We start from the raw sequence: 16599 nt of genomic DNA, 5'->3' as shown, positions 1-16599 counted from the left end.
ATCAAGGGGACTTTTTATGAGAAAGAGTTACAAAAAGTGAAGGTATCTAGTGACAAGGCTTTTCAAGTGGAGAAAATTCTGAAAAGACGTGTGGTGAGAGGGAAAAAACAAATGTTTGTATGCTGGAAGAACTGGCCCGAGAAATTCAACAGCTTGGTTGATGCTGGCACCATCAAGGATGTATAAAAACAAACAGACTCAACGCTCAGTCCTTCATTACAGCCATGGAGATAAATGAAGGGTTCTACATTACGCTGCCGTCCAATGCCAGCCTTGATGTATTTCAAAACAATACAAGCTCTAGTTATCAGGTAAACCTAGCGAGCAAGTTAAAGCTTCAAATGTTTCGAGGAGGTTACTATAGTAGCATAAGTCAGCTCATGGAGGAACTCGAGTCCTGCTTCAGAAAAATTGACTCTGGTTTTAATTTGTACTATAGTCCAATTCACAGGAAAATTGAATTTCAAGGAGATGGACAATATCGTTTTTGCTTTCCAAAGACCGTGGCTGATATGCTTGGAATAAAACCAGACCAGTGGTTCAAAGTTGATGATAAATCCGCAGCCCACCCAGCGGATATAAATGCCGGTGTAACTAATCTCTACTGATATTGTTAGAGCCAGTATTTTGATTTCATAAGAAAGGCCACCTAATTGTGACGTCTGTAGTCAACGCACTATAAAAGGACTACAATTCCCACGGCGCCGGTGCTAAAGCCACAGTGATGGGCAACCTGTTGAGAGACGCCGTCGAGGAACAGTTTTTAACCGTACTTATCTTATCTTACCGTAACGTACCGTACTGTTACCATACAAGTACTCTTTAAGTTATAAGCATTATCAAGACAGAAAGAATACCCAAGTTGTTTTGTTATTTTACTTTGAGTTTTGCCTATTTCTTTTGAATATTGTAAAGGCCTATATTCTTTGTTGCATGTGCAAATGTTTGATATGTTATTTTGAGCAAACACATCGCAACATCTTCTTAACCATCGGAGGCCAAGCAACACTTCAAACTGTGAGTAATTTAAGGAAAGAAACAAGTTAGAACTGTCTGTTTAAGGCGTCTAGTGGCTTGATGGAAATACAAGGAAGGAAGCCACGACATTGTTAAAAACTCTCGTTACGGACAAATACGTGTGGAATTAAATGGTTGCCACCATATTATTATAATGAATGAAATACTCTTGGAAATGAATGGATACGAGCGGATGTGAATCGTGAGTTTACAAATCACGGACAAATAGTGAACAAGGAAGGACCGCATTGACTTTCTGGATTGTGACAACGTGGATTTCTGTGGAAAAAGGCTTGTGCCGCATGTTGTGGATGTTGCAATACAGCATAGTCTAAATGCTGGAAGTGGAAAAAATTCGCTTATGAATAAAGTGTGGAACGTAACTCAAGGAGCGCATCTTGAAAAGCGCTTTAATAAGTTTGTCTATCTGGCTCACTGCCGCGGATCCAAGCCGCACACTAACAAAGCCCAACATTAAAATAAGGACAGCTGTTTACAAGTGGATGTTTAATGACAATAAAGCATAACAATGGCTGAAAAGGAAAATGTGGAAACGAATGAAACTCCTATGGACCCAAACGGGAATGAACGTGAAGTGCCTGTGAAAAATGTTGACGTCAGACCAAAAAGAACAATAAGACTTACAGAAAAGGCTTTGGAAGATAAGCTGGCGCAGTTAATTAAAAAAAGGAGAACGAAATTGGGTCAAGTCTCAAGGAAAAAAAATGAGATTGATTCACTCATGATTGATTATGGGAATATCATTGAGATGCAAGGTTGTCGTGGGGTTTTTCAAATACTCTCCAAAGAGTTTTCAAACTCACATTACTCAGTGCAAGAAATGCTGTCGGAGCAAGAACAAGAAAGTGATCATGTTGACTGGTATCTCCCAAAAATTGCATATTTCAATGAGTTTCAAGATGTGATGAAGAAATGGTTAGCTAGAGCTCCTTCTTTGAGCATGTGCCTCCTTCTGACCATGGTTCATATACTGCACATATGTCAAGTCCACATAAAGCAAAATCAGTGGGCATGATAAGCAAAAAAGGTAAAAGTTCTAGTGGCAGCAATAAATCTTCAACAGCTTCATCAGTAAGAAGAAAGGCAGAGGCAGAGAGAGCTGTGCTCATATCACGCGCTGCTGCCTTATCACAGAAACACTCACTTAAAAAACAAGAAGCTGACCTGGAAGCAATGAAAGCCAATATCAGAGCTAAAATGGAAAAGCTTGAGCTTCAAACTGATATTGATGCTGCAACAGCCAAAATTAAAACATTGGAAGCTTCTGAGTATGATGACTCCGATCCTGACCCTCGTGTGGGGGAGGAGCAGTATGACACGGGTTAGCCAGATGAAAATGATGATTTCCAGGATGAAGAGAGCCAAGGAAAACCTGTGGAGAAGGATAATAAAAAGAGTTTCATAGACTTCAATTCAATGAACTCAAGTCATGCAGCCCCTAGTGGACATGTTCAAGTATTACAACCAGGGCCCACAACAAGGACAGCAGCATCAGCACAGCAGCATCACTCCATCCAAGTCAGACAAAGCTCTCGGACAGAAAGCAATGACTTTATTCAAGTAATGCAGCGACAAAACGAAATCACTGAAATGCTAATGAAGGAGCAATGCTTAACATTACTCCCATCCAGAGAAATACCCATCTTTAAAGGAGAGCCATTACAGTACCTTTCATTCATCAGAATGTTCGAACATACAATAGAAGATAAAACTGACAATTACAAAGACAGGCTGTTCTTTCTAGAGCAGTATACAGAAGGCCAAGCTAAAGACTTGGTCAAAAGTTGCCAATACATGGATTCTAAAAAGGGCTTGTGACTGAGTCTGATCTCCGGTGAATTCACTTTCAGTGTCGGTGGAAGAAGAGCTGGAAATATGTTTATATGTCAGATATACATTTAAAAAGAATAATCAATCAAATATTCTCTTCCTGACCCAATTTAACTAAGATACTAATTGTTGTTATTTGTATTATGGCAAAAAAAGAATGTATTGGTAAATAGTGTGTCATTGTCCAAGGGATCAATATTTAGTAAACATATATTATATGAAATACTGAATAATAAAAATTTGGTGATTATCCTAATGAGGAATTTTTATTTAATGTAAAGAAACTGGGAAGATAAACTGTACAACCACACAATTTGTAAAGATATTAACAGACTTCAATAAACTTCCCAAACAGTGAAAACAACACAAGTGGACATTAAGATGATATATCAGAGACTGACCTCGTGTTTCAATCTTGTGAAAGGAATCTGCTGGAAAATACATTGTTTAAAAAGTTGAATCCACATAACTTATTAGTACATTTAAGAAAATATGAAGATAGAGATCAAGATCGACTATATTTTTGAGGATCTCATTCTTAAGTTCTGCACCACAGTTTCAAAATTAGTTTACAGATAAAACAAGCATTAAAAACGGAGGCATTAAATAAACAACCATATAAAGAACAGAAGGTAAACCAGGCTACATCAAGTGGAACTAATGTGTAAAAGTCTACATTAATAATGAGGAACTCTCCTGATGGTATAACTTACAGATGAGGATGACGAACAGCAGACGTCCAGCCATGATGAAGCTCAATAAGACTTCTCAGATTGAAGAAGCTTGTGTCTCTGAGTATGTGAGCTTTGATGCACTTTAGTGTCAGTTCACAGAACTTGTTCTCAGGAAAACCACAGCATCAGACATGAAACAAGGGTTTTGGAGGTTGATGCCTCGGTGACCGTGAGTTGTTTGGCTTTCTTGTCCGCAGCAGCAGAAAGCATTTTCGAATGTTTGAATGAATCAAAGTGGGTCGTCACCGTCGATTTTCTCTTATGCTCCAACACACAGTTGCACGGGGTGCAGAATAGTTTCCCCACACTTTTTGCCCGGTCTTTAGTAGAAATGTTCGTCGGTAAATGAGATGGATTAGATTTTTTCATCTTGGTGTTTTCTCTATCGTGTGAGCTCCACACGTTCACTCTATACAGTGTTGTTTACATTATGTGATGCACGAGCTGATGACGTCACGTCAAGACGAGTTAACTTTTTTTCTTCTCAAGTTTGTGTGGAAAAATACGGAGATTATGCGGCCTTTTGATAAATATGCGGCATTTTAAAGATCTGCGCCATTTTGCTGATTATGCGGTAAATTCTGCGACCGCAGAATCGCGTTTTTCTGGAGGGTCTAATATGCAGCATTGTACAATGCAAATAGATTTGCAATTGTCATGGTTTGTTTACATTGAGCCCTTTTTCTGTGTGATTATCCCTCTACAGATTTCGGTGACCGGACAGAGGATGCTGCACATGGGCTCAAGAGTGTCCTCAGTCGGAGGTGGCACTTCCTCAAAAGCCAACACAAACAGGCTGTACATGCGTACAGCGGTGTAGCCGCTTTGGAATGCCATGATCTTCAATTACAGCAGGACATTGAGGAGTCGGATTACAATGGCTACACTAGCCCTGAGTCTGAGGAAGAAGACCTGTAAAGGTTTCTGCCAAGCAACACAGAGGCACTGGAGAGCTCTTTCACAAGCGACGTGTCACGTCCACACGCTGGTGCACGCCATAATAATGACAAAACACATTTAAAACACACTTAAAGCCATACAAAATAAAGACATTATAAAACACTATGAGAACAAGATGAAACTATGTACTTGTTTCGCCCGACTGAGTTCATAGTAATGTGAAAATGTGTTTATATTTTGTACTTCCGTTTATTTAAAGCGCTTTGACTTGCTGATGTGTATGAAAATAAATTGCCTTGCCTTTATATTAAACTGACTCTTATTACTCAAACAAGTGCTATACAATGTTTGTTTTCTTGTGACTGCATTTTGTCATTCGTTGATTTTGAACTATTAATGTGAATACATTGTAAATAGAGTTCATACATGAACATAATTCTTTATTAGTAACGTGCATAATGTAGGGTAAATACCAACACATTCTCACTCCCAACTCGTACTTCTAATTTTGTATTATTTTCTAAACCACACAGTGTTATTTACTCAACAATAACACACAATTATTCTTGTGTTTATTTATTTGTTTGATTGTATAATGTTGGACTTTTGAAGTCCGTCAGGACCGAGGTTCGGAGCAGCTCATAGTAGTTACTTTAGAGAATTTTACACCCGGAAGTAAGTATTCTCTCTTCTTTGCTTGACAAACCCATCCATGGACAAACCCCGTGATAGTCCTTAAGCTCTGTGATTGGATGTTGGAGTGGCAATGCGCCGAGCGTCCAACATCACTTTGAAATGGAATAGAACCACGGCACATGGTCCAAAACTGGAGTCGGAAGGGTCCACCCCCTCCCTCACCCCGTCACCAGAACTACTAATGCTGGCTATTGTGTGTTTCGCACATAAGTTTCCATGTTCTATGGCACGTCTCTACTGGGAATTGTATTTTTAAAAGACGTTTTCGTATTTCCCATAATAAGTAGTTGCCAGTATTAAACTGTGTACACCCCTAGAGGTTTAGGGGATACGAAACACAGTGGTGTTATCACATTTAAAACATATAATTAATAAATGGGTGAAAATTGCTTGTGCCCATAATGGGCAGCATTAATATACCCACATGACAGCTAAGGTCAGAAGAGCTTTATTTAACAGCTGGTCTTATGTCTGTGACCCCATGTTGTCCATTGATAAGCCTTGAAACATGCACTTGTCAAGGTTCGGAGGCAAATTTTGCAAATATGGCAGTAGCCATCGATCATCTTAAAATAAGATATACTTTATTGATCCCAAGCGGGGCTATTTTTTTTGTTACAGCAGCATGTGTAACAGTTGGAAATATGCAGTGGTGTTTATTTGGAAATCATTTAGTATAATCACAAAAATGCTATGTTTTATATTGAATAATTCTCTGTTCCTCATTTATTGGATGTTCAATACCTGACAAGGTCAGAGATGAAAAAGGTCAGAGATTAAAAACTTGGGTCGCAGGTTCCTCAACAGTGCATTACAAGACATCTATCGATATGTATTTACCTCCACCATTAAACTGTCATATTCTGCACATTTCTTATACTATCTAGATACATCTTATAAGAGTATAATACATATGTATAATATCAGTTAAAATAAGTGCTTCAACTTAGTTAACATTGCAGGAAAGTTGATTGTCAAGTTCCAAAACAAACTATGCAATATATTAGACGTTAAGTACTTTGTCAGACTTAATATTTGTCTGTAGATAGATACCCCCAAAGCTTTTTTCTTATTTAAAAGAAGACCTTAACTTAAAGTATTCTTTAATGTTTAAATTAAGCCTATTTAGTTTTTCTGTTTTGCACATCCTCTTATTAATATCTTTGGACGTCCTGCACTAAACTGTTTTATTGTAGAGATCACAACAGTATCTTCTTAATATTTTCATCTATATTTCTATGATTGACCTTCTACTTTCCCCCGATGTATGTACTCTTAATATTTTTATGTTTCATCAAATATAACATAATTCAACAAAAAAATTCAATAACGTGCTTTAACCACTAGGCGGTACGGGTTAAAAAAAACTCAATTTTAAAGTGTTAACAAGACAAATTATACTGCTGTTTCCAGTTTAGTTTATGATGGATGTATTTTGTTATCGACACATATATTGTTTTGATATTTGTGACACCAATCTTCGGAAAAAGTGTGTTTGGTATCTGAAATAAATTAGGGTTATGCAGGTTGCTGAGAGTGGACCGGCTCCGTTTCCACGGCAACGGTGGCTGAGGATTATGGGTAATCTAGCCTTCCGCTGTCCAAAAAGACCACAAAAAAACGAGTAAAAAACCTTTGAAGCCCCTGTACTGGTATTTAGAAGTTATCTACTGGCACTTCAGCATAGCTTAGTTAACTGGGGAAAGAATAATAACACTAAATTCCTCCCATCAACAGCTCCCCATCAAACACCGCATTGACTTTAAAATATTACTTTTCACTTTCAAAGCCCTCGACAACCTTGCCCCCACCCGTCGCCTCAGATGTTAGATGAAGCTAACCTACTGCAGCCCATCAGGACAAAGCTCCGGACCTGGGGTGACAGGGCCTTCGCAGCAGCCTCCCCCACTCCCTCTCCAGCCACGTCAGATCCGCCAACACTCTCACATCATTCAAACAATCTCTCAAAACTCACCTTTTCACTCTTGCCTTCAACTCCTAATCAACTAACCCCTTTCCCTTATTCCACCTAGCTTAGCACTTTCTACTTTTTAGACCCTCCAGAAAAACGCGATTCTGCGGTCGCAGAATTTACCGCATAATCAGCAAAATGGCGCAGATTTTTAAAAGGCCGCATATTTATCAAAAGGCCGCATAATCCCCGCATTTTTCCACACAAAGTTGAAAAAAAAAAAGTTAACTCGTCTTGACGTGACTTCATCAGCTTGCGCATCACAGAATGTAAACAACACTGTACTGTATAGAGTGAACGAGTGGAGCTCACACGATAGAGAAAACACCAAGATGAAAGAATCTAATCCATCTCATTTACCGACGAACATTTCTACTAAAGACCGGGCAAAAAGTGGGCGGAAACTATTCTGCACCCCGTGCAACTGTGTGTTGGAGCATGAGAGAAAATCGACGGTGACGACCCACTTTGATTCATTCAAACATTCGAAAATGCTTTCTGCTGCTGCGGACAAGAAAGCCAAACAACTCACGTTCACCGAGGCATCAACCTCCAAAACCCTTTCGAGGGCTATAAGAAACGAAGTGAGTAGCCTGCAAGATTTAAGCTGGTCAGATAACGAACGAGTAAATGAAAACAGAATGAGGCGGAGAAGTGTGTGTGTGTGTGTGTGTGTGTGTGTGTGTGTGTGTGTGTGTGTGTGTGTGTGTGTGTGTGTGTGAAATTAAAATAGCCCAATTGCTTTTACAATAAATAAACATTGAATGTGTTTAATTGAATAGTAAAGGGGTTTAACGTTAGTGGCAGGTTGTGTGTGAGAGAGAATAAATAAGACAGCCCAATATTTTAAAAAATTGTTATTCTTTTTTCCCGCATATTTAGCATATTTCGCAACTTTCCGCATATTTCGCAACTTCCCGCAATTTCACCGCATAAAATCACACAAAAAACCCGCATGTTTAATCGCATAATCAAGGATTTTAGCCCGCATAATCAAGGAATTTAGCCCGCATAATCAAGGAATTTAGCCCACATAATCAAGGATTTTTGCCCGCGTTTTTCTGGAGGTTCTAACTTTTGTTATTTTTGTTTTACTTGCTTGTAAGCGCTTTGAGGACCAGGAGAAGCGCTTTATAAATATAATGTATTATTAAATTAAAATAGCCTACAAACAGTGTATTCTCAAAGGATTGAAGCATTGGCTACTTACTTCTTGATGTTTTGTGCATTAATGATTCTGTTATTAATGTTTTCAATAATGTACTATCATCTCAAGGACCCCTTGTGTGCTGCTCTGTGTATTTCAATCAGGAGAGACTTCATTTTGTTTAAAGAACATTTATTGACACATGCCATACGATACATTTTAAGTCTTTGGCGATTAGACCCCGATCCTGAAATGGTATATCTAAAGGGGGAAATGGAGCCCTGACTATATAGGGAACCCCCAACCTGTGAAATGAATTGCCAGTGGCCATAAAACAATGCAAAAATCCTTCAAGTCAAAAAATTGTTAAGTCTGTTGCAGTTGTTAAACTGTTGCACTTTATTAATTCCATACAAACACCAAAACATTTATTGTTTTGTTTGGCAATGGGATTTGCATGGGGTGGGAATCAGGCTGCTTGCCAGGATGGAGGCCAGGACATACCACTGAGAAAAAAATAAAATAAAGGGAGGGTGAAGAAGAATTAGTGAGCAGTAATACACATTCAATTGATTTTCATTAGGCTACTTTAAAATGTTTATACTGTTTTAGAAACGTTTGAAGACAAGTGCAGTGTTGTATGAAGTATTTGGTATTCCACTGTATGGATGCAGCGATTAACCAATGTCCCTTTTAACAGTTCAGCTACACTGAGTGTTTTTGTTCTCACTCTGTAAACAACTACATTATGGTACATTAAGGTTCCTTACAGCAACTGTTACTCATTGAAAAATATGGAAAACGGGTTAATCGTGTTAACAAAGGTAAATAGACACAGCAGCTGAAAATGCCAAAATGTTGTGGAAAAATCCTATAAAACCTCTAATTATAAGTACACATTCATCCATCCTTAGTGTAATAATTGTAAAACCCTGACAAAGGTGATGTTTCCTCAGAATATTATCATAGCATCAAAATGTAAAATCATTGCATCCCTAGAGCCTTACAGCACAACATTTCAAGTGAATAATAACTCCTCCAACAGGCACATTGAATTCCAAGATAAGGGATCAAATAGCATTTGATAGATAACAAACAGTCTATAGATCCCCTTGGGGGAATGATATCATGATGCGTTTGTTACGTTACAATTTGATCTGCCCAATAATAGGGTACTGATATATTACCCTTTGTTGTAGTTTACGGTTTCACCACTTGATTGTCACTGTTGTTAATTTGCACTATCTGTAGATGAATGTCTAATCATAATTCTTTGTCCTAGTTCCTTTACATTTCTGTTGTTGTTTGGTGATTATTTACTAATACTTTAGTAAGTGTGGACTTAACGCCAGACTAGCTAACGTGAACCTGGTGTCTCTGTGGTGTAATCAAATATTGACACAGCTTTAATTAAATAAACTACCTAGTTTCAATGTATCGTTTAGTGTGGACTTTGCACATTTAAAATAACTTGTGTATTGCTGGTGCTACAGACAGCAGAACTTTTAGCATTTTTCTTTAACAAATGCCACCTAAGATAATGGCGTGCCAACAATTACCACAGATGTTAGCACCACACATAGATGTAATTGTACAAAAGCCAATTAACATACCAAATGGTGCTGGGCTCCTAGTCATAAAGGTGCTCCGTCCCCCCCTGTGGCAGGCAGACAAAGACATTGTACATCTGTATGCTCTTTGAACTTTGTACTTTCACAAGTACTTATAATATATGTATTGTTCAAATAGTTTGCATATATTTAAAAATATAGTCGTGAAAAAAGACATCTGACCGACTAGAGGGATTTACAGGATGTTTACACAAATAGCTTAATATTGTGAATTGGACAACAGCATTCCTTCAAGGTAAGATAAAGTAATTGCTATACAAATTCAAATTGGTTTGGTGGTGGGTGGGTGCTGGGAGCCTGATGTGGTGGTGGGTGGGTGCTGGGAGCCTGATATGGTGGTGGGTGGGTGCTGGGAGCCTGATGTGGTGGTGGGTGGGTGCTGGGAGCCTGGTGTGGTGGTGGGTGGGTGCTGGGAGCCTGATGTGGTGGTGGGTGGGTGCTGGGAGCCTGGTGTGGTGGTGGGTGGGTGCTGGGAGCCTGATGTGGTGGTGGGTGGGTGCTGGGAGCCTGGTGTGGTGGTGGGTGGGTGCTGGGAGCCTGGTGTGGTGGTGGGTGGGTGCTGGGAGCCTGGTTTGGTTGTGGGTGGGTGCTGGGAGCCGGGTGTGGTGGTGGGTAGGTGCTGGGAGCCTGGTTTGGTGGTGGGTGGGTGCTGGGAGCCTGGTGTGGTGGTGGGTGGGTGCTGGGAGCCTGGTTTGGTAGTGGGTGGGTGCTGGGAGCCTGGTTTGGTGGTGGGTGGGTGCTTGGAGCCTGGTGTGGTGGTGGGTGGGTGCTTGGAGCCTGGTGTGGTGGTGGATCTGCTGTTTCCTGTGGTTGCTGTCTATGGGTGATGGGTGATGGATCACATGGCACCAAATTTAAGATGTAGCTTCCATCGGGCAGTTGGTTGGGTGGGTCTTAGGGTGGTGTTGGTGTGTCAGGGTTCTCCTCTTGGTCTGGGTTGAGTCTTGTCCAACCTACAAAGGGTTTGTAGTACAAATCTGTTTAAAAGCGCACATATTTATTTATTATGTATAATACCATAATGTTGCATTGGTTAGTTATGTGTTCATATATAATATATTTATACATATCCACATCTGTTTATACAACCTTTTCATTCATGCCTCCCCATATTAGTATTTCATTTTACTTTCCGCCTTATCTTATTCTATTTTATAAGTATATATTTGACTTATTCCTGCATGTTAGTTTTGCACCTACGTTGTTGGACTAGTTTCTTCTTGCACTATTTTATTTCTTCTTGTACTATTTGTATGCTGCATTGTTGGAGGAGCCTGGGAGTTAAGATTGTCATTTCCAACAACTACGCTGTAGCGGTGCATATGACAATAACACCTTTGAACATTGAATGTTCGAAAACAGGAATATGGAATACACACACATACATTATAAAATATTAAATTAGGCCAATGTGCAAAACATGCAAAAAAAGGCAACCCTAATCAACCTAAACTGTAAAAAAAAGATTGATTCAGTATGATGTCACCCACAGGTATCTGCTTGGCATCAGGGCAGAGGAGCCAGAGAAGCTGAGGGTTGTCCACAGAGCCACTGCTCAGCGCAATTTATTTGAAGAAGAAACACATTTTTTTTCTGACTGTGTGACTGTGACTCTGATTGTGGTGGAGGATGTCCCAGAACACTTGTCCCCTCCTAATTCTTACATGCAGGGGGTCCTAGCAGTGCCAGTGGTCCAACATGCAGCATTACGAGTATCATACAGTAATTAAATGTTTACAGCAATCAAACTGATCGCTTCAATATTTGCAAAAGTCAATGGTAACCCCCACACTGGGTTATCATTGGAAAATGAAAGTTTGATAAGTGAACCAAATGCATTTATTTAAGTTTTGGCCTGCAATATAATTAGGACCTATAGGCTTTATTATATGTATAATGATGCTTATAACCAGGGGTGCACATAACTTTCTCAGTGAGGTACTCAGATGAGTACCTGGAGTCAGTGTTTGGTACTCCAACTTCTGGCTCCACTCAAAGTTATTTGATGAAGCCCTCTGTATCACGGTGGTTGTGGAGTACTTCAGGAAAGTCGACGGGGGGGGGGGGGGGCTAGTACTCTGTGACCACAGAGTGTGACCGTTGTGATCAGCTGTTTTAGCGCAGTTCTCCAGTGAAGGGGGGGAGTCTCCCTCCACAGCCGGTTGGCGTAGTTTTGGCACAATTCCGTTGTACAGACCAACGTTAACAGCAGCTCTGTCTGTGCACACGGAGACCGACTCTGTCGTCCGGTGATCTAACCGCCTTCTGGAAAAGTTTCACAAGTACGTCCGTACGCAAATGCGCTTTGTGACACAAGAGACGGTACGCATTTCGGATTGTTGCCGCGCATGCGTACCTGCGTACCAGTTATGTGCACCCCTGCTTATAACATGTATTTCTACAATCTGGCTTCAATTCACCACCTCACCATCTGCATAGACAATTTCCCCTGTCATCATAATCTTCTGCCAATTAAAAAAATATATATAGATTACAACTTTTGGATGGGAAGTGGCCTACACCTCTTTCAAGCCCTATTTTGTGCATACATAACAGTTATAAATGAAAGCCCAGCTCTTTAAAATTACTCTCTTTGTTGCTTTGAAATAAACAGGACAAATCAACACCACACATTGTATAACAGATAGTCAATATATGCATGAATGACTCGTGCAGATGGTTATTAAATAAATGCAATCTCACCTGCAACCATCAGCTTGAAAATGGCCTCCACATTGTCGAGGCATGTCTTGGCTGATGGCCTAAGCTGGGCATGCATGGGCATCAAAACCTTCATTTTAGATGTCCGTGGCACCCTCTTGGTAGGGGGATACGCCAGCAGCAGCAGGGGCTTCAAGCCAAGGGCATGCAACTTCTCCAGCTGGGAAAATAATTGTTGAGAGGTAGAGAGATCAATTAGATAAATACACAAAACTGTTGTTTACATTTGAATTTATCCTAATATCCTGGCATCACAATGAAAACAATGATTTGTTCATAATGTTTTGTTGGATATATTTGGGATTTGTAACTTATGAGACACTTCCTAAACTTCCTACACATAATAGTTCATTCTGTTTGAAAATCATTAATCATGAATTATATTTTCATTAATGATACAATTAATACTGTGGATGTGAAGCAATACCAGTTCATTTATAATCCTCTGTCAAAGTAATAAAACTACTTTTCACACTTTTGGTGAATGAGATAATTCTGTAAACTACATACCAGAAGGGTGGCGTCATCAAGAACGTGGGACTTGATTCTGTTTTTAGTCATGGATGACAACCACTGCTTCTGCTGGCTTTGGAATTTGTCCATTTTCTTTTTGAGTCTCACATTGTTTGGCTGTGGATGTTCACATAGTGGGCAGATTTTATTTCCACAGTAAATATTTTCTCTACAGTTTGGGCAGGTCTTTTTTTTGTGACCCTCCAGCCATTTGTAGGAGTGAGAGAGTGATTAAAAGAGAAAGTGAGAGAGTGAATTAAAGAGAAAGTGAGAGAGAGTGATAGAAAGAGAGACAGTGAGAGAGAGAGTGGCTCTTAAAAGTGCCATTGGTTTTATATGTGTGTGTGTGTGTGTGTGGATATGTGTGTGTTGGTGATAATAAGCGTTGTAATGAACCTGTAAAACAGGAAAAATAAATAGGATTATTTAGAATAACAGTAACATCTGTGCAATACTCTATGTAATAATAATTAATCTGTGCATTACTCTATATGCAATAATAATTAATCTGAGCATTACTCTGGCACACATTATGCATTTATACTGTGCATATCAGTGTTTCCCCTACCATTGTCTTGGAGGGGCGCTGCGCCCCGACAACGGAGCCCCGCGCTCCCCCTGAAATTCAAGGTGTTTAAAAACACTTTTTTATCAAATGTTTTTAATTTATATATATATATATATATATATATATATATATATATATATATATATATATATATATAGCACCAAATTGCAACTAATCTATATCTACTGTTTCTTTTCACATTGAACATGTGTTCTTTTATTAAATAAATTAAATGCTTTCATTTTAAGTTGTGAGTTTAGTGTTTTTGACCCTAAGAAACACTGATGCATTAATCAATAACAATAATCCACAGATCCTCTCTCCCCTCAGCCAGCAGCCCCCAAAGCAGTAAACCTAGGGGAAACACTGCATATTGTTATATTATGCACATATTTTTACATACTTGTTTTTCTTATATCTTCTACTATATATTTTAATTTCTACAATCTAACAATCCCAATTTCCCCCGGAGATCAATTAAGTATTTCTGATTCAGAGTGGGACATTGGGTGGTCCCCACTGGCCAGTCAAATCCTCTGGAAAAACTCCAGTTCCACATTTTTGTTCCACTCCATCGCCGATGCCCTTTAACCACTATTAAAACTCTGTGTTGAACACTGTCTTTACAACACATGTGCAAATACATGCATTTAAACATATCTGTCTAGCAGTCACCTCCACTATCCAACTGTGCCGGGGACAGCTAATGTCATGTAGCTGTATAAACTATAAATGCTATCCAGCTAAAAACTTTGACCGGAAGGCCGGAGGCCGCTAGTAGCTGGTAGCTGGACGTGGCCGCTACAGTAGGTTGCGCGTAGCCTATTGTAAAAGCTAAACACTCTACAAAACTCAACCTAATATCCAGGAATGAAACGCTATAGAGACTGTGCTACAGTGGAATAAATAAAAGCAATATTATTTCGTGTTTTAAAGAAATAAACTCCCCTTGATTTTCGATACTTACTGTAGTCCGTTGTCAGATGAAATTAATGAAAGTGAGGTGATTGTGGGTAACGTAACGTGGCTACGTCATGTTGCCGTCAAGCGCGACGTAACGTTGCCGTGGTAACGATGGAATCTTCTTCTGGTTTATTTTTGTTATAATAAAAATGATTATTATTACAGAACGAAAAGCATTTAAAATACAGTCAGTAGACATCGTCATTCCGATGTGGGGGGAGTGGTTTTCACTATCATTATCATCATTATATATTTTTTAAATGACTAATATTGGCCTACAATACCCCTTTATTGATCAAATAGGAATATAATTGTCTTTTAAATAACGTAAACTAAAGGGAACAATCTATTTGACACAGCTGAAGCTCTGGCATTCCTTAAAAAATAACTAATTTAATAAAAATCACAGTTGTATTACACACAATGCACTGTTTTTTGAGAACACAAATTTGGTAAATAATACACCATAATACATTCTGATGAAAAATAAAAATTATTATGAATACAAATAAAATAAAACAAGCCTCCCGTGAGTTACTACAAGCTATAAAGTAGATTTTAAAAACGTTTTATAGAATAAAAAGCTCACTGAAGGACGTTGTAGAAATGCGTGTGTGCACCACGACAAAGGAGCCTCATTCACTTTACATTGGCGTTGTTTGCGTGGTGCCGACACCTAAATGTAACAAATGTCGTGACTCCACCACGCAATGCGGTGTTAAGGAGTCGTGGTGGAGTCACGCATTATGGTGAGTAAGAACATGTTTTCATGAACCACACAGCTTCCGGTCTTCCTATAACACGTAATGCCGTGAGACTAACAATAGAAATACATTGCTTTTAAAATCGTGCTGTGCAACACGAAAAAAAGGGGGAAATCGTGTTGGTGAACACGAAATGCCATGAGACTGGGTTGCACATTTCTCTGAGCCCTAAACTGATACATTAAACCACATGTGTCAAACTCAAGGCCCGGGGACCAAATCAGGCCCTTGGTGGATTTAATTTCGGCCCGCAGGATAATCTTTAATTACTACAACGGTATATTGCACGCCAGTGGCGTAGCCAGGAATTATTGTGTGGGTGGGCCTGGAGAAATGTAGGTGGGCCAGGGGGAGACATATTAAGCGTGGGGTCTGAGCTGAAACTTCATTAATGATTTTAATGATTTTTTAATGCACTAATTGAACATAAGCATAAATTAGCAGTGAAAATACAAACATAGGTACGGCGGCCTCAGAATGTGTGTAAAACTGACAGGGATGGGTATCGTTAAGGTTTTAACTTTTATCGATAGCGCTTATCGATCCAGTCCTTTTAACGGTACTTTTATCGGTTCTTTTGGAGAAAAAAATAAGGTAAACTTACTAAACAAATTGTGAACAAAACTAACATGGCTTTTTATTTCAATTAAATACATATTTCTCATCAAAAGAAACAACAATGTTTTAACAAATCGTATTAAATAATGTGATGACAGAACTGTAAACAGAATAGCTGAAACTTTAACAAAATAAATAACTCTTACCTCTAATCATTAACCCATGTTTGTATCATTGAGTTAACTCCGTGTGTTGCTGCTAGCATACATAACACCTGACGTGGAAACGTTACTCGTGGATGGGCTACAGAGCTGCTAGAAAGACAGTCGAACCCGGTGCATTCCTCCGTCTGAATGTGGTGCACTTTTGCTAAATGTTTAGACAAATTGCTCGTGTTACCGCCCTTACATGCTAAACTCTTATTGCACTTTTGGTAACGAGTATTGTCCACATCGACACGGCTATAGTTTAACCACACCTCGGAGCGCGTTCTCTCCGCCATCTCCTCCATGTGTGTGTGTGTGTGTGTGTGTGTGTGTGTGTGTGTGTGTGTGTGTGTGTGTG

General features: G+C 39.3%; 2 protein-coding genes across 5 annotated transcripts in view; both read right to left on the bottom strand.

Moving 5' to 3' along the window:
- Positions 1–16599, bottom strand: part of LOC307042026 (uncharacterized protein) — a 69720-nt gene that overhangs the window by 47559 nt on the left and 5562 nt on the right. The window lies entirely within an intron of this gene.
- LOC307041843 (uncharacterized protein) lies at positions 8693–14769 on the bottom strand. 4 transcript variants are annotated; one of them, XR_013808904.1, is made up of 5 exons: positions 14718–14769; positions 13751–13800; positions 12652–12829; positions 9931–10901; positions 8693–8823 (listed from the first exon to the last, which is right to left on the bottom strand). XR_013808904.1 is itself a non-coding variant. In XM_079685386.1 (5 exons), the coding sequence occupies exons 2-4, from the start codon at positions 13270–13272 to the stop codon at positions 10843–10845; spliced, it is 354 nt and encodes a 117-aa protein (XP_079541512.1). In that variant the 5' UTR covers positions 13273–13578; positions 14718–14762; the 3' UTR covers positions 8693–8823; positions 9931–10842. The 4 variants fall into 4 exon arrangements, 3 of the variants coding, with proteins under 3 accessions (XP_079541512.1, XP_079541514.1, XP_079541513.1); XM_079685386.1 differs by lacking the exon at positions 13751–13800 and adding an exon at positions 13180–13578 and having other exon boundaries at positions 9931–10925; positions 14718–14762; XM_079685388.1 differs by lacking the exon at positions 13751–13800 and adding an exon at positions 13180–13578 and having other exon boundaries at positions 14718–14762.

The sequence above is a fragment of the Notothenia rossii genome, assembly GCF_949606895.1.
Source record: "Notothenia rossii genome assembly, chromosome: 5".
Taxonomy (NCBI): domain Eukaryota; kingdom Metazoa; phylum Chordata; class Actinopteri; order Perciformes; family Nototheniidae; genus Notothenia; species Notothenia rossii.
Note: the sequence above shows the minus strand (reverse complement) of the source record. Positions and strands in the feature narration are given on the sequence as shown.